Genomic DNA, 26269 nt, shown 5'->3' with positions numbered 1-26269 from the left:
CCACCTCAACAAGTGCGGACTAGACAGCTTACTCTGGTCGCTGGAAGTTCAGTTCTGACGTAACGTTGAACGTTACTGACTGATAAGGAACGTCTACTAATGTAGCCCCCGTTCCCTGAAGGAGAGTACGGAGATGTTACGTCCCGTCACCACAACTCCTGTACCTCTGCTGGAACAGCCGGGACACCGGCTTGGTTCCTCAGTTGAAAACGTAATGTGTTTGCACGCAGCCTTATATACTCGGAAGCGAGGAGTGGATTCCCAGGAAAAATCTCAGGGAAGATCCCAATTCGTCAGTTTAGTTCTGACGTTCTGTTATGTAGGACAGTACATATTAATAAATATTATACATTAAACAATAAATCATTACAAAAGTGATTAATATAAGAGTGTGTGTATTACATTCACTTTTTGTGTTCATCTGAATGCACAGACTGGACCCTCTAGAATCCAGCTGTGTGTCCATGAAGAGTGACCAGTCAATAAATCATGGACATACTGAACTTGGGTTCAGGTAAATGCTGTACTACACAATTTTTGTTTATTAATTTTTACATTTCCGTTTATGCATTTGACAGACTTTTATCCAGATAGACTTATGTTGTTTCAGGGCCCTGACCCTCTTGTCCTGGTTTTATTTGTATTGTTGGGATCATTTGTTTATTCTTCCCATTTTCCAGATTAATTTTTCTGTGTTTTGGTTCTGTTTGTCTTTTGTGGGTGTTGTATTTGGAGCATAGGGTCATGATCTGGTCAGTTCTGTCTAGTGTGTTTTTTTTTAGTGTTGGGATCCTGGAACCAGAGCTGTCATTTTCCTTTTGTTTTGGTTGAGCACATGGTCTCTGTGTTGGATTGCCATGTTCTCTTCTGTTTGTTTTTAGTCTACTGCAAGGGTACTCAGCATTAATTTTGTTGCCATGTTTACACTGCAGAGTTTCAGGAGAGATAGTTACGCATTTTATGCGCGGTACAGTTTGGTCACAGTGTTACTGTCAGATTACAGGTGGGTGTTCTGTTTAGTACTAAGGGTTCATCAAACAGGACCTGTGCAGGACTCTACTTTACAGTGTGTAAGTGGACGATGGTCCTCTTTGCAGCATAAAAAGAAATGTATTCAAATTTTGAATGGGTTAAACAGAAAGCAAGAAAAGTGTGCTCCCATTACAATGACTGGAGCTATCATCACGTCAATGAGCTAACGGCATTCTGCACTCTTGCAAAGACCTCTCGTTATAATCAGGAAACAAATGCTTGCACAGTTAAATCACTGACATTAAATTAACTCTCATCTGTGTTTATTTGCCTCACTTCTCTCTGGGAGTTTTCCAAACTCCCTGAAAACTGCAGTTGTCAAGCCCCTCCTGAAAAAGAGCAATCTGGATAAGACCATAGTAAGCAACTATAGACCGATCTAAAATCTTCCTTTCATAGGCAAGATCATTGAAAAAGTTATCTTCAATCAGCTGAACAAATTCTTAAAGGTGGGGTATGTGATTTGCAAAATGGCCGGCAGATTTTGAAAATACACAACTCAAATGGTCCTACCTTCTTTCCTTTGACTCCACCCATTCGAAGAACATGGACATGGATGGGGGAGGGGGGTATGGTACGACCGTTTGATTGACGCACTTACTGTCCAATGATTCTAGGTGGTCTTGGAAATGATTGGCTGGAGTTTTTCGAGTCCTGCCCGTTCCACAGATGATTAAATTGCTTAATTTTCATTTCAGTGCTTCTAACTCAGTGGCTGTAAGTGGGTTAGGAATAGGATTTCAAGTGATTTTGAAAAAATGGGCAAAAAAGAGAATTACATACCCCACCTTTAAGCTTGAATGGATACTTTGACCATTTTCAATCTGGTTTCCGATCACAGCACAGAGACAGTGCTCATAAATATAATAAACGATATTAGCTTAACCCTCTGGGGTCTGAGGTGTTTTTGGGGTCCTTGAGATGTTCTGACATGCCCTGACATTTGTGCTTTTTTCAGTTGCTTATAAACATATGAATGGCAAAGGTGTATTTACACTCTATTTAGCACATTTAGTTTGTTTAGTTTGTATTTTTGAGAGAATAATGTTTATGCATGGTTATTGAAAAAAATAAAAATGAAAGTTTCTGAAATAAGGCTACAAAACACATACTAAATATGTGTCAACAAGACTTCTGAATAATGGATGTCATCACCTAGAGTTTTTTCTTCAAAATGATGTGAAAATCATCCTGCCTGATCATTCACATAAAACAATACATTGATTTAAATTTTGCAAGACACTTTCTGTTTGGAAAGGCAATATGCGAGTGGGCGTCAACGATCCAACACCATCATGCATATTTAGTTGTTCGCACCTGAGGAGACAATGGGGCCCGCATACTTAATGAGCCATTCACAAATTGTGCTTGCAAATTTTATCCAAGGTAAACATTTCTAGTAATTGTGCAGTTAATTCTCATACTGTATTTTCAGAAAGTTTTGGAATATATTCTCTACCCAAATGTGTCACTAATAAAACACAATAAAAATTATTTAAAGTGAAGGTTTATATTGACCTTTTAAGATTTTGTTTACATCTATCCTTGTATATATTTTTGCTATTTTATTAAAAAGGTTATACAATTACAACAATTAAAATTTTAACAATATTTCCAGTGTAATCTTTCTTTGTAAAAACTAAAGTATACATTTTATCATACGTATTTCAAAGTTAAGGATTCATTAGTTTGAATATAGCCTATATTGAAACAAACACTAAAATAACATCTTAGTTGATTATTTTTGACAAAACATATATATATATATATATATATATATATATATATATACATTAGGGTTGGGGGAATTAACGCGTTAATCTTTGCGATTAATTTGAAATGTTTAACGCGTTAAAAATAAATAACGCAATTAACGCAGCACTTTTTTTTGCCTGTTGCGGCTGCTATATTGAGAAGGCTGAAAATATGCCGTCCCGCCTCTCCGTGTTCGGCGATCGGGTTTCATTCTCACGCAGCTTTCATGAGCGGGTCTTTTCCGCTCCGTGTGTGCGGCGCGCTCTCGGTTCCGTGTGTGTGTATTTGTGTGTGTGTGTGTGTCGGCGGCTCTGCCGTTAACGGCCCAAACGCTCCAATCATGTACCGAGCACTGGGAAAGTAAAGTCCACTCAAATAACGTGAAATTTCTCTGTAGACGTCTGTTTGCTGAGCTGGTATAGTCATGCTGGGCAACAATGGTAAAAGCTTTGATCACATGCTCTGGTAATAATAGCTTAGTAGGACTTTAATTTATTTAGATAATTAGTAGAAAAAAAAATTTGTTAAATTGATTGTTGATTGATTATTGAAAAAGAATAATACATTGATATATTGATGTTTAATATTATTTTAATATAGGTCTATTTTCTGTTACTTTTTTTTCCTGTGTTGTTTAATTTAATTAGGTGATTATAAGTTTAAATATTGATGATTACAAGCTTGGCGGAAATGCAATTAATTGCAATTAATTACAGCAAATTGTGCAATTAATTAGTTAATTTTTTTAAATCGATTCCCAGCCCTAATATACATACATAAATACATACATATATACACACACATATATATATATATTTAACACATGAGCAGAAATTGGCAACATTATAAGCTTATTTGATGTGGCAGTATTTTACAGTAAAAACTTTATAATCTATCCAATTTTTGTAGTCGATTTTTACTCATCTCATTATAGCAATAGAGTTTGGTGAAAGCTGTTCATTCATCCACACACAGAAACGCGATTCATATTAAAACAGTATTTGTGCCAGCTGTAGTAGCTACACAACAGCGCGCATCTGTGCGTTCATTCATTCATACACTGAAACACGATTCATATTTAAACAATATGAATCTTTTTGCCTGTACAGACACTTGCGATTAGAACAAAGCAAATATATAACTGACCTATTCCTCAGCCAGATCTGTTGCTCCTCGAAACGAAACTTCCAGCACTTCTGAGGTAAATTTTCCAGGATTATTATCAAGATAGTAGCCTATTATTCCTCACAGCGTCGTCCAGCTGATGTGGGCGTTTCACAGGTTTGCGTGGATTGCCTCAGATCATTTGCGTTTGAATAGCGCACGCTCTCCGTGGGCGGGGTCATATTAAAACATAATGAGCTGAGATGAGAACGACTGACATATCTCTCTTTTCATACATATTACATAAACTTAGAATATTTTTTTTTTATAATAATTACTTAATTTAAAAAGAAGAGAATTCAAGCTTCATGCCTGTGTGCCTGTATTCCTGTTTGACTGAGTATTCGCTGAGTTATGGTTCATTTTCGGACGCGTTTCAGAATTGACTTCACTGACAGAGAGAAAGCAGAACTCGCATCATGTTTATTTTTATTTATTTGGCGAAAAGCACAACACTTTGTTTTTATTGTGAGTATACACAAAAATAATACAGACTTAACAGGATCGATTGATGTATGACACAAGCATGTAAAATCAAAGTCAACAGATAATTTTTAATCTCTTTTGCACTGATATGAACAAAAACGAGCCTATCGCGCCGGCGCGATTGCCGACCTCAGGGGGTTAAATAGTGATACAGGCAAATTATCAGTGCTGGTACTACTCGACCTCAGTGCTGCATTTGACACTGTCGATCACAACATACTTCTAGAGAGGGTGGAAAACTGGGTGGGCTTTCTGGGATAGTCCCAAATTGGTTCAGGTCAAACTAAGGAGGGAGAGGTTATTATGTGACTATAGGAGACCATCCATGACATGCGGAGTCCCTCAAGGCTCAATTCTTGCGCCACTCCTGTTCAACCTGTATATGCTCCCAATGAGCCAAATAATGAAAAAGAACCAAATTGCTTACCACAGCTATGCAGACGACACACAGATCTACCACAGCTATGCAGACGACACACAGCTCTACTTAGCCCTTTCACCTAAGGATTACAGCCCCATTGACTCCGTGTGCCAATGCATTGATGAATTAAACAGTTGGATGTGCCAAAACTTCAGTTAAACAAAGACAAACCTGAAGTCATTGCATGTGGAAACAAAGATGAAGTTCTCAAGTTCAATGCATACCTTCACTCTAGGGGTCAAACAACTAAAAATCAAGTCAGGAATCTTGGTGTGACTCTAGAGTCAGACCTTAGTTTCAGTAGTCATGTCAAAGCAATAACCAAATCAGCATACTATCATCTGAAAAATATTGCAAGAATTAGATGCTTTGTTTCCAGTCAATATTTAGAGAAATGTGTGCATGCTTTCATCACCAGCAGGGTGGATTATTGTAATGGACTCCTCACTGGCCTTCCCAAAAAGACCATAAGACAGTTGCAGCTCATTCAGAACGCAGAGCAGAACCAGAAAATATGAACATATCACACCAGTCCTCAGGTCTTTACACTGGCTCCCAGTTACATTTAGGATTGATTTTAAAATATTATTACTGGTATATAAATCATTCAATGGCATAGGACCTCAATACATTGCAGATATCCTCACTGAATATAAACCCAAAAGATCACTCAGCTAGAAATACCAAGGGTTCACTCTAAGCATGGCAAGTCCGCTTTTACCTATTATGCCAGCCGCAGCTGGAACCACCTTCCAGAAGAGATCAGATGTGCTCCTACAGTAGTCACATTCAAATCCAGACTCAAAACACATCTGTTTAGCTGTGCTTTTACTGAATGAGCACTGTGCGTGCCCCTGTTTGTTCGACTGATTGTACTGTATTTTCTTTTCTTTTTTATTCTAAACTGTTTTAATTATTCTTATTTCTTTTGATTAATTTATTCTATGTAAAGCACTTTGAATTACCATTGTGAATGAAATGTGCTATATAAATAAACTTGCCTTGCCTTGCCTATATGGGAAGCCGCAATCTATGCTGGGAGCCACCATATTTTAAATCTCATGACTCCCAGCATGCATTGCAGCAGGAAGCATGTCAGAAACACTGTAATATGCATGCCAAAAAATGACTTCACTGTTTTCACAAATTCGTGTTTTTTTTAGTCTACATGTATGATGTCTACACAATGCATGTACACGTCTACTAGTGATGCGCGGGTCGGCTTTTTTTCCAACCCGCGGGTCCCGCTTTTATGAAATTATTTGGCCCGCCCCAGCCCACCCCGCACCACTGTATCTATTTTTACAACCCGCCCCGCCCCGCAACCGCGAACATTAAATAGACATACTAGGCATTGTAATGTAAATGAAAACAGCCTTTATTTCAGCCTGAAAGTGCTTGGAAACATCGCCATATTGTAAACTGGCAATAACAGACGATTCTGAATATGAACCATGAATCAGGTCATATAAAATAATGATTTAAACATTTTCAATATTTACAAAGCAGCGTTTGTATTCATCATTCACCTTTTTTCCTTGTAATTATGTAAAATCCCGACCTCAATTTCTCCCGCACCTCATCTTCCATCTTCACTTTTATTTCTCCGTCTTTGTTGTGGCTAGCGGTGCGAGCTGTGTCACGTGACGCCAAAGGTTTGGGGAAATCACGCAAGTTGCATTGCTACGGCCTTATCAAAGAACCTACTAAAATATGATTAGATTGATATTCCCAAATATTTAATATAGGCTGGACATTGCATGCAACATATATGGATTTTTATTTTATTTTATATTTAATGAGACGACCCGCGCATCACTAACGTCTACACAATAACGGCACTTTCACTTAGAACAATTTTCAAAAGTTTGCGTTTTCAGTGTTGTAGTGTAAATTTATGGCCAAAATGCGTAAAAAAAATTCTGTTTTTAGTTGAAAATGATGTAGTGCAGGGGTGGGGAACGTCGGTCCTGGAGAGCCACTGTCCTGCAGAGTTTAGTTCCAACCCTAATCAAACACACCTGAACCAGCTAATCAATGTCTTTAGGATCATTAAGGCTACAATCAGATGAGTTTTTATCAGGGTTGGAGCTAAACTCTGCAGGACAGTGGCTCTCCAGGACCGACGTTCCCCACCCCTGATGTAGTGTAAATAAGCCCCATAATGTCTTTTGTCTTTTATCTTCAATTGATTTCATCTAAGGCTGTGGCTGCAAGTTAGTTGAAGTTCTTGTTTCTCTTTCCTTCAGTGATTCTGGTTGTTAACATCAGGTGTCTTCAATAATACTCAATCATCACTCAATTAATCACTTAATTATCTAATTAACACTGCTGCAGTGTTACTTTTAACACTCTGCTGGTGGTTCCCATATAAACACAGAGCGTTAATTTGACACCAGGGATTTAACTGTGAGTCCAGGCTACAGCCAAACTGTGATGAAAAACAAAAGGCCCATGAGAGGACCCAAAAAGAAAGAAAGAAATGGAAATAACAATTAAACAACTAAACAAGAGAACTCACCAAAACAGACCTACTCCGGTAAAGACAAAGAACTAGATAAAAATGAATCAGTAACAGGGGGAAGTAGGGGGAAGTAGGGGGAGGGGTCAAGATACTAGACCAGGGGTCCTTCAGTTCAGAGAGGGCCACGTTTAAACCATATAAAATGTGGAGGGCCACAAATTACAACTTGCATCTTAAGTACTAAGTATTTACAAATTCAGTTTATTATTTAGCTTGCTAGTCCTTAATGAGTGTCCTATTTAAAATGTCACTTAACATGAAAATAATTAATAGTTAAGATTAATAGTTTGTCTTACTATATTCTTAACGCTAAAAATACATTCATACTCAAAAGTATGAAAAATCTCGAAATGCATAAAACGCAAAGTATACTATAAAAAATGTGTGCGAACTGTAAAATGTTTTTGGGAGCACGTGTGCAAATAAAAAGATCATAAAATTTTTTAATTATCTGAATCTTAATTCAGGGGATGGAAAACCAGAAATCGCTATACGGCGTAATGTGATTATTAAACTTAAAAAAGCTGTGATTTAGCTAATTACATAAATATCAGCACTACACATTGTAAAATGAAAACACACCACTGTTGCGCATTCTACAGGCTCGACGTTTCAGAGCAGGTTGCAATCAATGAATATGCAACCCCTCCTTGAAGCATTCCAGGGGCTATAGGTTTTGGTGAGTTCCAATTAATTACCTTTTTTTCTTGTTGGACTTGATGAACAGTTGGGTTACTTGAAGTCATGTTTGCCACCTAAAGGAGATGGAGCTCTTGCGGGGGTGAATGGCCCGCTTTCCCTATTAATCCTGCCTCCCAACCTTTATGGTGACAGCCCGTTTGTTTTGAACCCTACGTTTTGTGCAGGTTCGTTTTCATGGAGTTTTTTGGGGAGTTGACCATCTTTGGTCCCTGACTCCTTTATTTCTTCCATTGGCGGGTGTTAATGTCAAGCCCTCGCCTATGCCAGTAATTTCAGGCAGCTTCATAAAAAGAAAGGGTGGGTGGAGGAGAACTTTGTGGCTGCTTCAGGGAAGGTTTTTTTTCTCTTTCTCTCTCTAATATTGTGTTAAACCTTAAATGTAAATGATAAAGACATATACTGATATTATGACACTATCGCAATATAAATCATGCCTATTATACTGCATAAATATTGGTTATCTAACAACTATATTGCATATGCATATAAGTTATCTAACAATTTTTTATTTTAATCTTACAGCAGTGACCATCAACAGGCTGAAGCCCTCAAGACCTTTAGATCAAATTTGAGGAAGAAGTTTCAATGTCTTTATGAGGGAACAGCAAATCCTGGAAACCCAACACTGCTGAATGAGATCTTCACTGATCTCTACATCACAGAGAGTGATTGTGGAGAGATCAATAATGAGCATGAGGTGAGACAGATTGAGACTCAATCCAGGAGAGCAGCAACAGAGGAAACACCGATCAAATGCACAGATATCTTTAGACCTTTACCTGGACAAGACAAACCCATCAGAACTGTGCTGACAAAAGGAGTCGCTGGCATTGGAAAAACAGTTGCTGTGCAGAAGTTCATCCTGGACTGGGCTGAAGGGACAGAGAATCAGGAGATCCAGCTCATGTTTCCACTTGCTTTCAGAGAGCTCAACCTAATGAAGGACAAAAACCTCAGTCTCTCAGATCTTCTGCAGGTTTTTTTCATTGAAACCAAAGAAATGAAACCATTTAATGGTGAATATAAAGTGGTCTTTGTTTTTGATGGTCTGGACGAGTGTCGTCTGTCTCTGGATTTTAATGTGAAACTGTGTAATATATCTGAATCAGCCTCAGTGGACGTGCTGCTGACGAACCTCATTGCGGGGAATCTGCTTCCCTCTGCTCTCATCTGGATCACCTCCAGACCAGCAGCAGCCGATCTCGTCCCCTCTGAGTGTGTCCATCGAGTGACTGAGGTACGAGGATTCAATGATCCACAGAAGGAGGAATACTTCAGGAAGAGAATCAGTAAAAAGAGTCTGGCTGATAAAATCATCAGACACCTGAAGTCATCAAGGAGCCTCTTCATCATGTGCCACATCCCAGTGTTTTGCTGGATCTCAGCCAGTGTTTTAGAGAAGATGTTGAGCGAAGCAGAGAATAAAGAGATTCCCAAGACTCTCACTCAAATGTACACACACTTCCTGATCATTCAGACCAACATCAAACATGAGAAGGACTATGAGAAGAAAGTGAAAGATGAAGACATGATCCTCAAACTGGGGAAACTGGCCTTTCAGCAGCTTGTGAAAGGCAACCTGATCTTCTATGAGGAAGACCTGAGAGAGTGTGGCATTGATGAGACAGAGGCATCAGTTTACTCAGGATTGTGCACTCAGATCTTCAGAGAGGAGTTGGGCTTGTATCAGGGGAAAGTCTTCTGCTTTGTTCATCTGAGCATTCAGGAGCATCTAGCAGCTCTTTATGTGCTGCTTTCATTCCTGCTGTACGAGAGGGATGTGCTCAATGAAACCCTCAGCTCAAAACATGCACACGAGTTCATGTGTCACACGATATCTGACCTGCATCAGAGAGCCGTGGACAAGGCTCTGCAGAGTAGAAATGGACATCTGGATCTTTTCCTGCGGTTTCTTCTGGGTCTCTCGCTGGAGTCCAATCAGATGCTCCTGAAAGGCCTTCTGACGCATGTTACAAAAATCTTGTACAGTAAAGAGAAAACAATTGAATACATTAAGACGAGAATAAGAATGAATCCCTCACCAGAGAAATCCATCAATCTGTTCCACTCTTTAAATGAACTGGGTGATCTTTCTCTCGTAAATGAAATCCAAGAGTGTCTCGGATCTGGAGGTCTTTCAAGCACCAGATTGTCCTCGTCACAGTGGTCAGCTGTTGTCTTTGTTTTATTAACTTCCGAGTGTTTGGATGAGTTTCATTTGAGTAAATACAGAAGCAGAAAAAAAGGCCAAAACCACATGTCAACGGATGAATTACTTCAGAAGCTCTTGCCTGTAGTTGAAGCCTCCAGATCAGCTCAGTAAGTCTGAGGACAATCACCAGATGTCTTGTAGTGCTATGCTTCTCTGTTCATTGTTGTCTTTGGTAATATTAATTTGGCCTGTTTTTTTTAACAAAAGACACACTTGTGACGCTCTTCATTTCCACAACTGTGAACTTGAGATTAAGATACTAGTTATTAGGCTTTGAATGTCTGTGAGGCCTCATCTGTTGCTCTTTCAATGAGACTCTCTGAACTTTGCGAAATCTGAAATCTGCCGTTTGTGCTGTTTGGATTTTGCTTAAAGAATTGATGACCTTTTCCCTATAAAATAACCTGTTTGAGGTTATTACATGATCTTATACATTGATGAGACTTTTATTAGAGGAAAAAGATGAGATGAGTCTAGATGAGACTTGTATAAAATATATAAACTATTAGTCTGTGTGGAAAACACAGACAAATAAAATGCAAGATCAGTATAATGTAGATATTTAACATCACAAAACATGTTTTAAATGTGGCTAATAGTGACCATCCTGTTTACATTAGACTTTGGAGAATTATTATTTACGATTACTATTTTGCAGAGATAGTAATAATGTGTTTGTTTGTTTTTTGCTCTGTGACACTGTTTATTTGAATGTTGTGGTTGTTGCATGTTGCAATCTCTGTGATTGTTGATGAAGCTCACTCTTAAACTGTTCTTTGTGTCTTGAACTTGGTCTTAATTTAAGCAAGAATAATACCATTTTAAGAGATTATTATCCTTATATTTTTTACTGATTGTAATTTACATTTAACACACACTAAAGCAAAAGTAAACAAAAAGCAATAAAAACATTAAACCCAAACAGATTTAGTATAATATATCACAGTCTCTCTGTGGTTGTGTAGTTCCTGCTGAACTGATAAAGTAAAGTGTGTGTCATTGTTCTACAGGTTGAGTGATTGTGGTGTCACAGCTGAAGGTTGTGCTGCTCTGGCTTCAGCTCTACAATCAAACTCAGACCTTAGAGAGCTGGATCTGTCTGGGAACAAAACAGGAGACAATGGTCTGACGCTGCTCTCTGATGGACTGACGGATCCTCACTGTAAACTGGAGAAACTGACGTAAGATCATACCTTAATCTTAAATGGAAAAAGAATAAAATAATTTTAAGGGATTATTGTTCTTATGTTTTTGGATTATAGTGATATTTGATAACACAATAAATAAAAAGTAAACGAAAAGTAATAAAAACAAACCCACACAGATTTAGTATTATATCTCAGTCACTCTGTGGTTGTGTAGTTCATGTTGAACTGCGAAAGTAAAGTGTGTGTCGTTTTTCTGCAGGTTGAGATGTTCTGGTGTCACAGCTGAAGGTTGTGCTGCTCTGGCTTCAGCTCTGAGATCAAATTCACACCTCAGAGAACTGGATCTGACTGGGAATAAACTGCAGGACTCAGGAGTGAATCTACTCTCTGATGGACTGAAGAATCATCACTGTAAACTGAAGAAACTGAGGTACAATCATACATTTATTATAACTGAGACAAGAATCAAATTGTTATGTTTTTACGTTATTATTATTTATTTACATTAGCACATAATAAAGCAAAAGTAAACAAAAGCAGCATTAAACCCACACAGATTTAAAATTTAATATCTCAGTCTCTCTGTGGTTGTGTAGTTCCTGCTGAACTTGTCGGGTAGGCCTGATGTAAAAGATGAGGAGGACTCAAATGCAGTGATGAGAAGTGAAAGTTTAATAATAAACTTTGTAACAAAAAACTCAGTGACACAGCAAACAAAAGTTTAGTCCTTTGGTGGTTCCTGTGAGCACAGCCCGCACACATACGGATGTAGAGGAAGGAGGAGACCACCGACAGACAGAGAGATCCAAGAAAATGTCCAGCAATAGATGAGAATAGGATCCAGCAGGCAACAGTCCTGCACTGATCCCCACGGCTAGGTTTCCTGAACACAGATCACAGGTAAGCAAAATAGAGAATACAAACAGACAAGGACTGCACACCCGACATGAAACAATCCACTGACAACACTGGTAGACACAGCTGGGAATATAAAGGGTAGGGGGAACGAGCAACAGGTGAGGAAGATCAGCTCGTGATTGTGCTAATTGCCCACATCACGATCTGCAGAAATGACAGGACAAAACAAAACAGCAGAAAGGAGCCGGTGACACACCCTGAACCGTGACAGAACCCCCCCACTCAGGGGGGTTCACCATGGTTCACCACCCGGAGGACTCACCATGACACCGATGGAATTGGTCAATGAGAGCGCGGTCCAGCACGTCACGAGCCGGAATCCAGCATCTCTCCTCCGGACCATAACCCTCCCAGTCTACCAGATATTGATGACCTCTACCCCTCCGTCTCACATCAAGAAGTTGTCGCACCGTGTAGGCGGGTAACCCCTCAATGAGTCTGGGAGGTGGCGGAGCAGAGGTCTGGGGCTGAAGTGGGGAGCGAATAACGGGCTTGATCTTGGAAACGTGAAACACCGGGTGAATTCTCTTAAACTGGGGGGGTAATTTGAGTCGAACAGTCACCGGGTTAAGCACCTTAGTTATAATGTACGGTCCAATAAATTTGGGTCCCAGTTTACGTGCGGGAAGTTTGAGGGGAATGTCCTTGGTAGACAACCAAACCTTTTGACCATACACGTAAAGTGGGGGCCTAGAACGGTGACCGTCCGCCGATGCCTTGTTCCTTTCACCAGTCCGGGAAAGGGCTTCTCTGGCGAGCCTCCACGTACGAAGGCATCTCTGAATGAACGTCTGCGCGGACGGAACAATGGCGTCGGTCTCTTGGGAGGGAAATAATGGGGGCTGGTAGCCTAAACAGCACTGGAAGGGCGATAATCCCGTAGACGAGACCAGGAGTGAGTTATGTGCGTACTCGACCATGGTTAATCTAGAACTCCAAGTCGACGGCTCTGCCGACGCCACACAGCGCAGGACTCTCTCCAAGTCCTGATTTGCTCGCTCAGCCTGACCGTTAGTCTGCGGATGGTAACCGGAAGATAAACTCGCAGTCGCCCCCAACTGTCGACAGAATTCTGTCCAAAATCTAGACACAAATTGGGGACCCCTGTCAGAAACCACGTCCACCGGGAGGCCATGGATGCGAAAAACGTGGTCTAAGACAATAGTCGCTGTCTCCCTCGCTGAAGGCAATTTGGGGAGGGGAATGAAATGAACCGCCTTCGAGAACCTGTCCACTACAGTAAGGACCACGGTATTGCCACTAGATGGGGGTAGACCTGTGACAAAGTCCATGGCTATATGTGACCAGGGTCTCGAAGGGATAGACAGTGGCCGGAGTAGCCCTGCTGAGGGTCGATTTGAGCCCTTACCCACCGCACACAACGGACAAGCTGAAACGAACTCTCGAGTGTCCCGCACCATCGAAGGCCACCAGAACCGTTGCTTGATTAACGAACATGTTCGAGTTGCTCCCGGGTGGCAAGCTAGACTGGATGAGTGACCCCACTGAAGTACGCTAGTTCGGACCGGATCCGGCACAAACAACAGACTCGCTGGACACCCCGCAGGAATCGTGACGTCGCGTAACGCCTCACGGACCCTGGACTCCACTCCCCAAGTAACCGCCGCAACCACCCGGTTGGGAGGCACAATGGTTACTGGAGAAGTGGATCCAGCCTCTAATTCAAAAATCCGTGAGAGCGCATCGGGCTTACCGTTCTTACTACCGGGGCGATACGAGATGTTAAAATCAAATCGGCCGAAAAATAATGCCCAGCGAGCCTGCCGTGAATTTAGCCTCTTAGCGGAACGGATGTATTCTAAGTTCTTATGGTCGGTCCAAACTATAAATGGAACCCCCGCGCCTTCCAACCAGTGACGCCACTCCTCCAGCGCCAACTTAACAGCCAGTAACTCCTTATTCCCGATGTCGTAATTCCGTTCCGAAGGAGTTAGACGATGAGAAAAAAAAGCGCATGGGTGTATTCTGTCGTCCGAAGGGGACCTCTGAGACAAAATTGCCCCCACTCCTACCTCCGACGCATCCACCTCCACAACGAATTGACGAGACGGGTCAGGGTTGGTGAGAATAGGAGCCGAAACAAAGCGGCTCTTTAAGGTTTCGAACGCCTCCTGAGCCTGCGTTGACCAACAGAATCGAATCCGTGTGGTAGGGCTGGGCGATATATCGCGTGATATTGTTATGCGCATCTCATCAGTAAAGCCGGTTCCCTTGATTACTAGTAAATCACCATCACCTGCTTTCAGATGGAGCGGTGTTAAATTAACACTCCTGGGGCTGTGAGTGTATATGAGTCCACACTCAAGAGTGTAAAGTGTTAAAATAAGAGTGTTAAATGAACACTCAAGAGTGTTAAAGTTAATGAGATAATTAAGAGATTAATTAAGTGATTATTGAGCATTATTGAAGACACCTGATGTTAACAAGCAGAATCACTGAAGGAGAAAATCACAAATTGTAAGTTACCATTAAGGTGATGGGTGTTTGCTTTAGTTGGGCTCTAGACCATTACATGTTTACTTTAACTTTTACTGTTGTTTGACTGTTGTTATTGATTTATAACAGTTAAATGAACAAAGTAAAGTGTGATCTGATAGTGTTGGTTATGTTTTGACATAATCATTCTGAGATCTGAAAAATGAAATTTATTGAAATTGCTTGGTTTAACTTGTTAGCAGCGGTTTAGTGATTCTTCAGCCTATGATTAAAAGTACTTTACTTATAATTCAAAATATTTAATAAACATTGTTCTGATCAAAATACTTTCAAATGAATTTATTTAGAAACTCAGACATCAATAATCAGCCTGTGAATCTCAACAATGGTGACAATAATAAAGAATGTTGCAGTGGCTGCCACCAATCACAACTCATTAATGGCTCCCATCATGCACTGCGGTATGAATAAATTATGATCTGAATTGTCTATGTAATTTACTTTTCCTAATTGAATATTCTGCTCCTCACCATTGTTGAGATACATTGACTGAATCTTGACATCTGTGTGTGCCTAAAAGAAAGATTTTTTTAAACAACTGTTAAGAAATCCTTTATATTATATAAAAAAATTCTGGGCATTTATGAAGTCACAGTTATGCTGTAAACAAAACCAAACATCGAAGTCAGAAAGAAGGATCTTAATGAGTTCAGTGATCAAGATCAAATGATGATTATCATAATATAACCAACACCATCAGATCACTTTTTTTTCTTTGCTCATCTGGCAGTTATAACTCAGATACAGCAGACAAATAAAGTCTAAAGTAAACGTATAATGGTCAAGAGCCCAACTAAAGCAAATACCCATCACAATAATGGTAACTTACAATTTGTGATTTTCTCCTTCTGTGATTCTGCTTGTTAACATCAGGTGTCTTCAATAATGCTCAATCATCACTAAATTAATCACTTAATTATCTCATTAACTTAAACACTCTTGAGTGTGGACTCATACACTCCCAGGAGTGTTAATTTGACAGGAGTTTTTGCCGTGTACAAAGAGCCGTAGTTAACTGACAAGCTGATCCATATCGCATTAAATATCGCTGGCGATACGTCCGCGATATTAATGCGATATGGCTCAGCTTGTCAGTTAATTACGGCTCTTTGTAGTAAATGCAGCTTCATCTGAAAGCAGGTGATGGCGATTTACTACTAATCAAAGAACCGGCTTTACTGACGAGATGCGCATAACAATATCGCGCGATATATCGCCCAGCCCTACCGTGTGGAGGTGAGATTCGTCAGTGGTAGAGCAACCTGACTAAAACCCCGAATGAAACGCCTGTAAAAATTGGCGAACCCCAGAAAACGCTGGACCGCCTTGCGATTCTCTGGGGTGGGCCAATCAGCAACCGCCTTTACCTTAGCCGGATCCATTTGGATGCCTTCAGGCGACAGAACGAAACCCAGGAACGGAACCGACCGTGCGTGAAACTCACACTTCTCCACCTTGGCAAATAAACGATTCTCTAGCAGCCGCTGTAGCACTCGCCTGACGTGCTGGACATGGTCGCGCTCGTTCTGGGAGAAGATCAGGATGTCGTCGAGATACACAAATACAAACCGGTCGACCATGTCTCTGAGCACGTCATTCACGAGTGCCTGGAAGACCGCTGGGGAGTTTGAGAGTCCAAAAGGCATGACCAAATACTCAAAGTGACCTGTAGGGGTATTAAAGGCGGTCTTCCATTCATCCCCCTCCCTAATCCGAACCAGGTGATAAGCATTGCGTAAGTCCAACTTTGTAAAGATGGACGCCCCCTGCAAGAGTTCGAATGCTGAAGACATCAACGGCAAAGGGTGGCTATTCTTTACCGTGATGTCATTCAGCCCTCGAAAATCTATACAAGGACGCAGCGACACATCCTTCTTCCCCACAAAGAAGAACCCCGCCCCAGCTGGGGAGGAAGAGGGACGAATTATACCGGCTAGCAGAGAATCGTTGATGTATCTTTCCATGGCCTCCCTCTCAGGACCGGAGAGCGAGTAGAGGCGCCCCTTAGGAGGAGAAGTGCCAGGAAATAATTCAATTGCACAGTCGTACGGGCGGTGCGGAGGAAGAGATGAAGCTCGGGACTTACTGAACACCGCTCTCAAGTCATGGTAAACCTCCGGTACATCCGCCAGGTTCACCGGTTCCTCCTGCAGGGTAGAAACAGACATTAAAGAAGATGATGCAGACATTAAACAATGAGACAGACAGAAAGGGCTCCATGCCAGCACTGAGTTAAGAATCCAGTCAATGTGCGGGTTATGTTTAACCAGCCAGGTGTGCCCCAACACCACTGGAGCGGAAGGAGAGTGTATGAGGAAGAAACGAATTTCCTCGGTGTGATTGCCCGAAATAGTAAGGTTGTCTAGCTTAGTAGAATGGGTAATCTCAGTGAGAGAGGTACCACATAGGGTTCTGGCTGAAATCGGTTCAGCCAGGAGAGAACGTGTAATGCCCAAGCGCTCAGCCAGTTTAATGTCCATAAAATCACCCTCCGCTCCAGAATCAATAAGAGCAGCCACTTGATGGTTAACCCCCTCCAACTGTAGAAAAGCCGGAAGAATGGAACGACCACCAGATGGTAGTTGTGTGTTGGTAACGCTCACCGTCCTCTGTCCCTTAAACGGAGAACGTCGTCTCTTTATGGGGCATTCAGCCGCCATGTGACCTGCCTCTCCGCAGTAGAGACACAAGTTATTTGCCATGCGATGACGGCGCTCCGTGACGGTTAGATGGGCTCTCCCGATCTGCATAGGCTCCTCCTTCGAAAATAGCAATTGTTGTGAAGTAGCCCCTCTCGTGACTGGTATGTTGTTGATGACGTTATGAGGAAAACCCGCCCTCCGAGTCTGGGTGCGAAGGGAGATCCGGTTATCGACCCGAATGGCGAGATCAATCAACCCGTCGAGTGATGTGGGTAGTTCCAAGGAATAAATCTCATCCTTGATGTGTTCAGCCAAGCCATGAAGAAAGTGGTCCCACTGTGCTTTGGGATTCCACCCACAGGATGCCGCGAGTGTACGGAACTCAATTGAGTACTCCGATACGGAGCGAGTCCCCTGCTGCAACATCGTCAATGCTCGCGCCGCCTCGGTCACCAACGCTGACCGATCAAAGACCTTGCGAAGCTCCTGAGAGAATTCCTCATAAGATCTGCAGCACTCGTTCTCATTGTCCCACATGGCTGTTCCCCACTCTCTCGCAAGCCCAGCCAGGTGCATGATCACAAACGCGACCCTGGACCTCTCCGTCAGAAAGCAGGAAGGCTGGAGTGAAAAAGTCAATGAGCATTGTGATAGAAATGAGCGACACGAATTAGGCTCACCAGAGTAGGAAGCAGGTGGGTTGAGTCGAGGTTCGGATCGGCGAGGCACTACCACCTCAGCGTTAGGTGGATCAGGTGCTGTGGGAACCATGGGAGAGCTGGTCTGCAGCTGTTCGAGCCGGTGAGAAATCACAGCTAGCTGTTGTGACATCTCTGTCATGGCCTGACGAGAAGCTGCTAATTCCTCCTGCTGTCGTCCTAGCAGAACGCCCTGCTGAGAAATAGCCCGACGCAGTTCCGTCTCCTCTGCTGAGTCCATTAGGTCAGTGGATTCTGTCGGGTAGGCCTGATGTAAAAGATGAGGAGGACTCAAATGCAGTGATGAGAAGTGAAAGTTTAATAATAAACTTTGTAACAAAAAACTCAGTGACACAGCAAACAAAAGTTTAGTCCTTTGGTGGTTCCTGTGAGCACAGCCCGCACACATACGGATGTAGAGGAAGGAGGAGACCACCGACAGACAGAGAGATCCAAGAAAATGTCCAGCAATAGATGAGAATAGGATCCAGCAGGCAACAGTCCTGCACTGATCCCCACGGCTAGGTTTCCTGAACACAGATCACAGGTAAGCAAAATAGAGAATACAAACAGACAAGGACTGCACACCCGACATGAAACAATCCACTGACAACACTGGTAGACACAGCTGGGAATATAAAGGGTAGGGGGAACGAGCAACAGGTGAGGAAGATCAGCTCGTGATTGTGCTAATTGCCCACATCACGATCTGCAGAAATGACAGGACAAAACAAAACAGCAGAAAGGAGCCGGTGACACACCCTGAACCGTGACAGAACTAAGATAGATTGTGTCATTGTTCTGCAGGTTGTGGGATTGTGAGATCACAGATGAAGGTTGTGCTGCTCTGACTTCAGCTCTGAGATCAAACTCACACCTCAGAGAACTGAATCTATCATGGAATAAAATAGAAAATGGAGGCCTGACGCTGCTCTCTGATGGACTGAAGGATCCTCACTGTAAACTGGAGAAACTGACGTAAGATCATACATTAAATACATTCATTGAAACACAAATGAAATAATTTTAAGTTATTATTCTCTTTTTGTTATTCAAATGATTTACATTAACACACAATAAAGCAAAACGAAATCTAATAAAACCATTAAACCCACACAGATTGAATGCTTAATATATCTCAGTCTCTCTGTGGTTTTGTAGTTCCTGCTGAACTGAGAGATTAAAGTGTGTGTCATTCTTCTGCAGGTTGATTAATTGTGAGATCAAAGCTGAAGGTTGTGCTGCTCTGGCTTCAGCTCTGAGATCAAACTCACACCTCAGAGAACTGGATCTGTCTGAGAATATAATAGGAGGTAAAGGTCTGACGCTGCTCTCTGATCGACTGAAGGATCCTCACTGTAAACTGGAGAAACTGATGTAAGGTCATGCATTAATATTAACAGAGACAAGAATAATAATGTTTTAAGGGATTATTATCCTTATATTGTTCAAATCATAATGATTTACAATAACACAATAAAGCAAAAGTAAACAAAGTCAATTTAAAAAAAACATTAAAGCCACAGATTTAATATTTAATATCTCAGTCTCTCTGTGGTTGTGTAGTTCCTGCTGAACTGAGAGATTAAAGTGTGTATCATTGTTTTCTACAGGTTGAGATATTGTGAGATCACAGATGAAGGTTGTGCTGCTCTGGCTTCAGCTCTGAGATCAAACTCACACCTCAGAGAACTGAATCTGTCTGGTAATAAAATAGGAGATAAAGGTCTGACGCTGCTCTCTGATGGACTGAAGGATCCTCACTGTAAACTGGAGAAACTAACGTAAGATCAAATATTAATCTTAACTGAAACAAGAATAATGTTATTTTAATTCTTTAATTCTTACTGTATCATATTTGAACTAAATTATCAACATGATCAAAAACCGGTTACACACAATCTACTACTTGCCTTCTGTTGTCTGGTTGATTGTTTATAGTTTTTTAAGTAAAAGGTCCTTTAGTATAAATACAAGAACGTCCTCCTTCAGCTGTGAAATCTTTATTGATTTTTATTAAAGTTTTTTTCCCCATGAATTTTTTGAAGAGCCAGGGCATTTTTTAATATAACTCTGATTGTATTCGTCTGAAAGAAGAATGTCATATACACCTAGGATGACTTGAGGGTGAGTAAATCATGGGCTAATTTTCATTTTTGGGTGAATTACCTAAAACAGGCAAGAGTGGAAAACCTTCAACCTCAGGTGTGGGAAACCTCTAGCCCTTGAGGTCCACTGTCATGCAGGCAATAGCCCCATCCCAAATCAATCATATAATGTGATTTATGATTAAACTTATAATTTTCTAAGTAACCCTGAAGACTTTAGTAAGACTTTTCAGGTGTATTCAGTACCCCTGTTTTACCATAAAATGAGCTGCGTGAAACCCTACAAGTTAATATCTTGTTAAAATGCAAAGATGTAGTCAACTAAATGTAATAATGTCAGTTTTATTTGAATATTAGAATATTACATTTGGTGCTGGGCTACGAGTAATCGCGATTAATCGCATCCAAAATAAAAAAAATTGTGTTTACATAATATGTTTGTGTACTATGTATAATTATTTTGTACATAGAAATACACACACATGCGTGTATATATTTAAGACAAATGTATTTATATATTAAATATTTATAATATAAATTATGTATAAATATAAATATAGTATATACATGCAAATATTTCTTAAATATATAAATATGTGTGTATTTATATTTACAAAATAATTATACACAGTACACACACACATATATTATGTATATTAATATGTATAGTATACATATATTAACACAAACTTTTATTTTTGGATGTGATTAATCATAATTAATCATTGCTCAGCACTAATTATATTATATTATATTATATTATATTATATTATATTATATTATATTCAATATGAGAATTGAATATTATCATTTGCACAATTTTTTAACTCAAAATACATAGATTGAGAAAGGGGACTGTGTACAGGGGGCCCTGAGGCCAGGAGGGACTATAAGGATCTTCTCTTAGGGCCCCGGCCCTGGAACGAAATTTCTACCTGCCCCCCAACCACTGACAAACCACCCCTCAACCATCACCCCTGAATACGCAATAATGCAATGACCAGTACAGAGAGCCCAGTTTACCTTGAGACACCATTCATTGTCAATACTGTAGATAATCCCTTTTTTATACCCTAATCTGGCAACGTATCTCAGGGGATACATACTTTTCAAAATGCGGTAAATAACAGCATGATCAATAAATGACTTAATTTTCTATTTCAACATCTTAAGACAATGTTCACAAATAATATTAGCAGGTGTATTGTATGTTATTATTTTTTTTAAAGTAAGATTAATATATGCCTACTTTATACAAAGTCAGAATATCCAGCCTATGGATGGACATGTTGGCTTTAGGTCAAACTGACAAAAGAGATTTTCTGCACAGAAAATTTGAACTAAGTTATGTGACCCACATACTCCAGTAGTTAAACAGACTCAACTATGATATTGACAACAGTACTGGATGAAAAATTATTTCTTGTGCCTCCTACAAGAGACTAAAGAATATGTATCTCATGGTACATGTTGCCCTTTTTTAGGGTTAAAATAGGTTGAATGTAACTCTACACCCTTGCTTCGTTTAATAAATGCAGACCCATTAATATGCTAAATAGCCCCATCTCCACTCAATCACACCAGCTCAGAGATTCACTCGGCCAACTTACTGAGATAAATGCTGCACAATGGTATTGCTCTTTACAACGTTGGACACATCAAGGTAATTAATATGATTAGCCTTTTGCTTGACTATGTTATCAAATGGCTAATAATATGTTGCTAATGTTACACAAACCATGTTCCCATTCACCATCTCAGAGGCAGCTGCCTTCTAAAGTTATTATCCTTAGAAATGCTTTGAACCACTCAGAACGTCAGTGGAAAAAGGCATATAGTACATCATAACATTGTACTGTAATATACATCATATACATAATTCACCCTCTATATTGCTAAAAGTACCCGATTTTTCATATCAACAGTCAACCAAAATATACCGATAACCTGGCTTCTCTTGAGACTATCCTGTTTCACAGCAGTTAATGATATGCTAAATCATACCCGCACATTGACGTGATTAGTTTCAAGTTTGTGACGTCAGAAACACAAGCAATTTCAAACCGCATTTTTGAGACTGTCTTTGGTTCACTGCAGTTTTAAGGAGAAAATACTCAGCAATGGTGTTGACTTATGAATTTGGACATGCAAGCATATTAAAAACACCACATAGAAAAATCTTTTAGTAAATGTTAGAATAACACTTATATTGTTAGTAATATTTCAAGATGATCGTTTTCTGGACTGAAGCGACTTGATTTACTTGATTATCAGTCTTTATCATACTTTTTATTTATTTTTGAGAAAAAGCATGTTCAAATGTATCAGATATTATCCATCAGGCTTTGGAAGAATGTTTATTTTATTCATTTCTAAATCAACATTGCATTGCATTATGTTTCATCGAGTTTTAATCATAAAACTAAGCATTTAAATATCATCTCTCTAAGACATGTTATTGGCAGATATAGAGTGAGGACTGATATTTATATGCATTTTATATCAGTGGTTCTCAACTCCGGTCCTGGGGACCCACCGCACTGAACACTGTGTACGTTGAACTAAGAGAGTGAAGAGTGTGTTGTTGTTCTGCAGGTTGGATAATTGTAATATCACAGATGAAGGTTGTGCTGCTCTGGCTTCAGCTCTGAGATCAAACTCACACCTCAGAGAACTAAAGCTGTCTGGGAATAAACTGCGAGACTCAGGAGTGAATCTGCTCTCTGATGGACTGAAGGACTCTCGCCTGGAGAAACTGATGTAATTAATCTTAAGTGGAAAAATATTCAAATATATCAAATTATTTTACATTATTGTTCTTGTTTTTTTGGATTATAGTGATTTATGATAACCCAAAATCAAGCAAGAAGTAATAAAAACAATTAACCCTTTCCTTTCTTAGTTAATAGCTCAGTCTTTCTCTGATTGTGTAGTTCCTGCTGAACTGAGAGATTAAAGTGTGTGTCGTTGTTCTGCAGGTTGAGTGATTGTAATCTCACAAGAGAAGGTTGTGCTTCTCTGGCTTCAGTTCTGAGATCAAACTCACACCTCAGAGAATTGGATCTGTCTGAGAACAGACTACGACATGCAAGTGTGAAGAGTCTTTCTGCTTTAAAAGATAATCCACATTATAAACTGGAGACACTATTGTAAGTATTGATTCATAATATATAATAAGGTCATTTGAACTAGTCAATCCTCTGAACAGATGTGTCAGCATTTGGTACTGTCTGTGTTTTATTTTACTGACAGATATTAAATGATGGTGAATATGGAGCCACTATAGAGACATCATCATCAACACTGAAGTCATGTGACCTTTTCTGGATTTACTGTGTATAAATGTACAGGATATTTTGTATAATATCTAATAAAGTCTTCCTCTCATTTATGTATTTGTGAATTGGTGTTATTTTTATCAGCCATCTCTGTGAAGTGAGCAACTCAACACAATCGCTACATTAACAGTAATGAACTTCAGAGTTGAGTTTCATCTGTGTTTTGGGGAACTGGGTGTTTAATATGGTTTAATGATGATGATGCTTTTAAAGTATTTGTCAAAAGTATTCCTGAGATTTGATTGAAGCTCGTCTGAAGAGGATATTTGCCATTGTCACATTATTATCGTTCTGTCTTTGTGTTGGTGTGTGTGAAAGTCAAATGGTTATGATTAAGGTGCAAATTTGTGTCATCACATGATCACATCAGAACAAACTATATCTCTTCAGAAACAGCCAGTGCTACACCAGGATTATTTACAGAATTTACTGAATCAGTCATTCCTTTCAGCACAAACATTACACTACACAGTCCAACACACACAAAAAACCCCCAAAGATTATTCCGCCTCAGCATCCCGTCTTTGGTCTGGGTCAGGCTAGAGGATCTCGTAAACATCACAGGCTATATTGGCCCTGGCCAGGCAGCGGGGGAAATCCTCTAGACAGGCTTCTTCCATTTCATCATCTCTGTGTAGAAAAATAGAAGTACTGATTACTGTAACTGTAACACATCCTTTTTACAAAATGGAAGCATTCAGAAAACTCTGTATGTGAGGCAATTTTATGCATTTATTTTTATTACAGTAGTATAGTGCAACAGCTACAGTACATGTATGTACTGTATTTGGAAAAGCTGCTTCCAAATCTTCAGTTCTCATTCTCCTGGATCTGTCTGCTGCCTTCGACACTGTGAATCATCAGATCCTTATGTCCACTGTAGCAAATTAGCTCTATGAAATATTAATAATCAATAATAACTGGTTATAATTGATAATGAATATTTGGATCAGTTAATATAATTAACTTAATGTCGTAAATTAATATTACAATCAATTAACCTGTTTGTCCCGTGAACACTCAAGATTAATTGTTTATTAACTCTAAGAAATGTACATTTCCGGGGCATGGGAAATGTCTTTCTTAATTTACAGTACTACTAAGAGCAGTAGCAAAAATCGAAATGATTAGTGACTCCAGTTATGAGCTTGAGACACGGACAACTTTACGTGTGACATGAACAAGATTTTATTAACTAGTCTAAACACTTAAACTACTCTAACACACACACATGCATACAGTTCACCAAGGGAAAGAGAGCTGAAGCAGAATACAGGAAAGCAAGAAGTTATAGCATTGTTTGAAATTCAGCAGATCAACAGCCTTGGGCAAACCATCAGTTTAGTTCTAACACGCCCTTCTTTAAAAGGGGTAAGGATACTTAATGTATCAAATAATGAGACTAAGTTTGATACTTGCATGTCTCGCCCATTTGAATTAACCTATCCTGATGCAATTTGTTGAGGCTCCAGTTGATCTTTGCTGAATGTGGTCTTGATGAGAGAGAACCAGTGGTAGTCAGAGTATCTTTGGTGAATGGAAAGACAAGGCCACAGCCTGGCACAAGCTTGGTGGTCCTTAGAAACTTCTAGTTCAGCATCTTCTTCACGTCAGCATTCCAGTCCAGGCGTCAGAGCGAGCTAAAAGCTGATCTTGGGTTTTTAAAGCGTGAAGAAGTAACACCCTATGGAGGTGTGTCAGCCAATGAGAAGATTTTCCTTTGGAGGGAAATTTTTACGACCTATTGTTCCTTTGAATGTGTAATTTGATTGGATGTTTAACACAAGAATCTTTAAGATGCTTATAATACTAATGCGTCACCAAGTTAGCAGAATGTAATGTAAATTAACAGAACGGGGACGAAGATTGGAGTTTATAGAGACCAAACTTGCCACACAAATGATTTTGGTTAAACATATTATCCAAAGTCTGAAACATTGACCCAATAGAGTTTACAAGAATACAAACGCCAAACCACATAAAAGGAAAATCATGAGATGGGAAGATTAGATACATGTTTACACATTTCTCAAGTGGTTATATATAGAATATATAGGATTAACAGGGTTTATTTCTCTACCTCTGCAAGAATTAAAGTGAGAGTCGCAGCTCTCTGGAAATTCTTTTGGGTCATAAAACTCTTTATCAGTCTCAGTGTGTCCTGTAATAAGACACCGCGTGTGTTAGCTTCATTTGGGATGTTAGTTTTTGGGGGACGTTTCGCAGGCCTTGGGAGAGTGAGTTTGCTGGATTATTCATTAAAAATGAATAATTTGTGTGTGTCTGATTGGTCCAGACGCTACACCACCCTCTCATCACTGGGCATCACAGGAATTCCCTCCACTGGTTTGAGTCCTATCTCACAGGTAGGTTCTTCAGGGTCGCATGGAGAGGTGAGGTATCCAAAGCTCATCAACTGACCACAGGGGTTCCTCAGGGTTCAGTTCTTGGACCCTTGCTCTTCTCCATCTACACCACTGGGACACATCATACAGGCACATGGTTTCTCCTACCACTGCTATGCTGATGACACACAGCTCTTCCTCTCATTTCAACCAGATGATCCCACAGCAGCTGCACGGGTCTCAAGCTGTCTGGCGGATG

At 40.1% G+C, this 26269-nt stretch overlaps 1 protein-coding gene across 3 annotated transcripts in view; it reads left to right on the top strand.

Moving 5' to 3' along the window:
- Positions 1-23718, top strand: part of LOC307172813 (NACHT, LRR and PYD domains-containing protein 12-like) — a 166871-nt gene extending 143153 nt beyond the window's left edge. For 2 of the 3 annotated variants that reach the window (XM_079895466.1, XM_079895465.1), the window contains exons 6-15: positions 434-514; positions 8607-10403; positions 11307-11477; positions 11704-11874; positions 19027-19197; positions 19426-19596; positions 19833-20003; positions 22923-23087; positions 23306-23476; positions 23580-23718. In XM_079895466.1, coding sequence (XP_079751592.1) covers positions 434-514; positions 8607-10403; positions 11307-11477; positions 11704-11874; positions 19027-19197; positions 19426-19596; positions 19833-20003; positions 22923-23087; positions 23306-23476; positions 23580-23586 — 3076 coding nt within the window. In that variant the 3' untranslated portion in view covers positions 23587-23718. The remainder of the gene's footprint in view (positions 1-433; positions 515-8606; positions 10404-11306; positions 11478-11703; positions 11875-19026; positions 19198-19425; positions 19597-19832; positions 20004-22922; positions 23088-23305; positions 23477-23579) is intronic. The other variant, XM_079895463.1, reaches the window with a different exon arrangement.
- Positions 23719-26269: the final 2551 nt, after the last annotated feature.

The sequence above is a fragment of the Squalius cephalus genome, assembly GCF_949319135.1.
Source record: "Squalius cephalus genome assembly, chromosome: 2".
Classification (NCBI taxonomy): domain Eukaryota; kingdom Metazoa; phylum Chordata; class Actinopteri; order Cypriniformes; family Leuciscidae; genus Squalius; species Squalius cephalus.
Note: the sequence above shows the minus strand (reverse complement) of the source record. Positions and strands in the feature narration are given on the sequence as shown.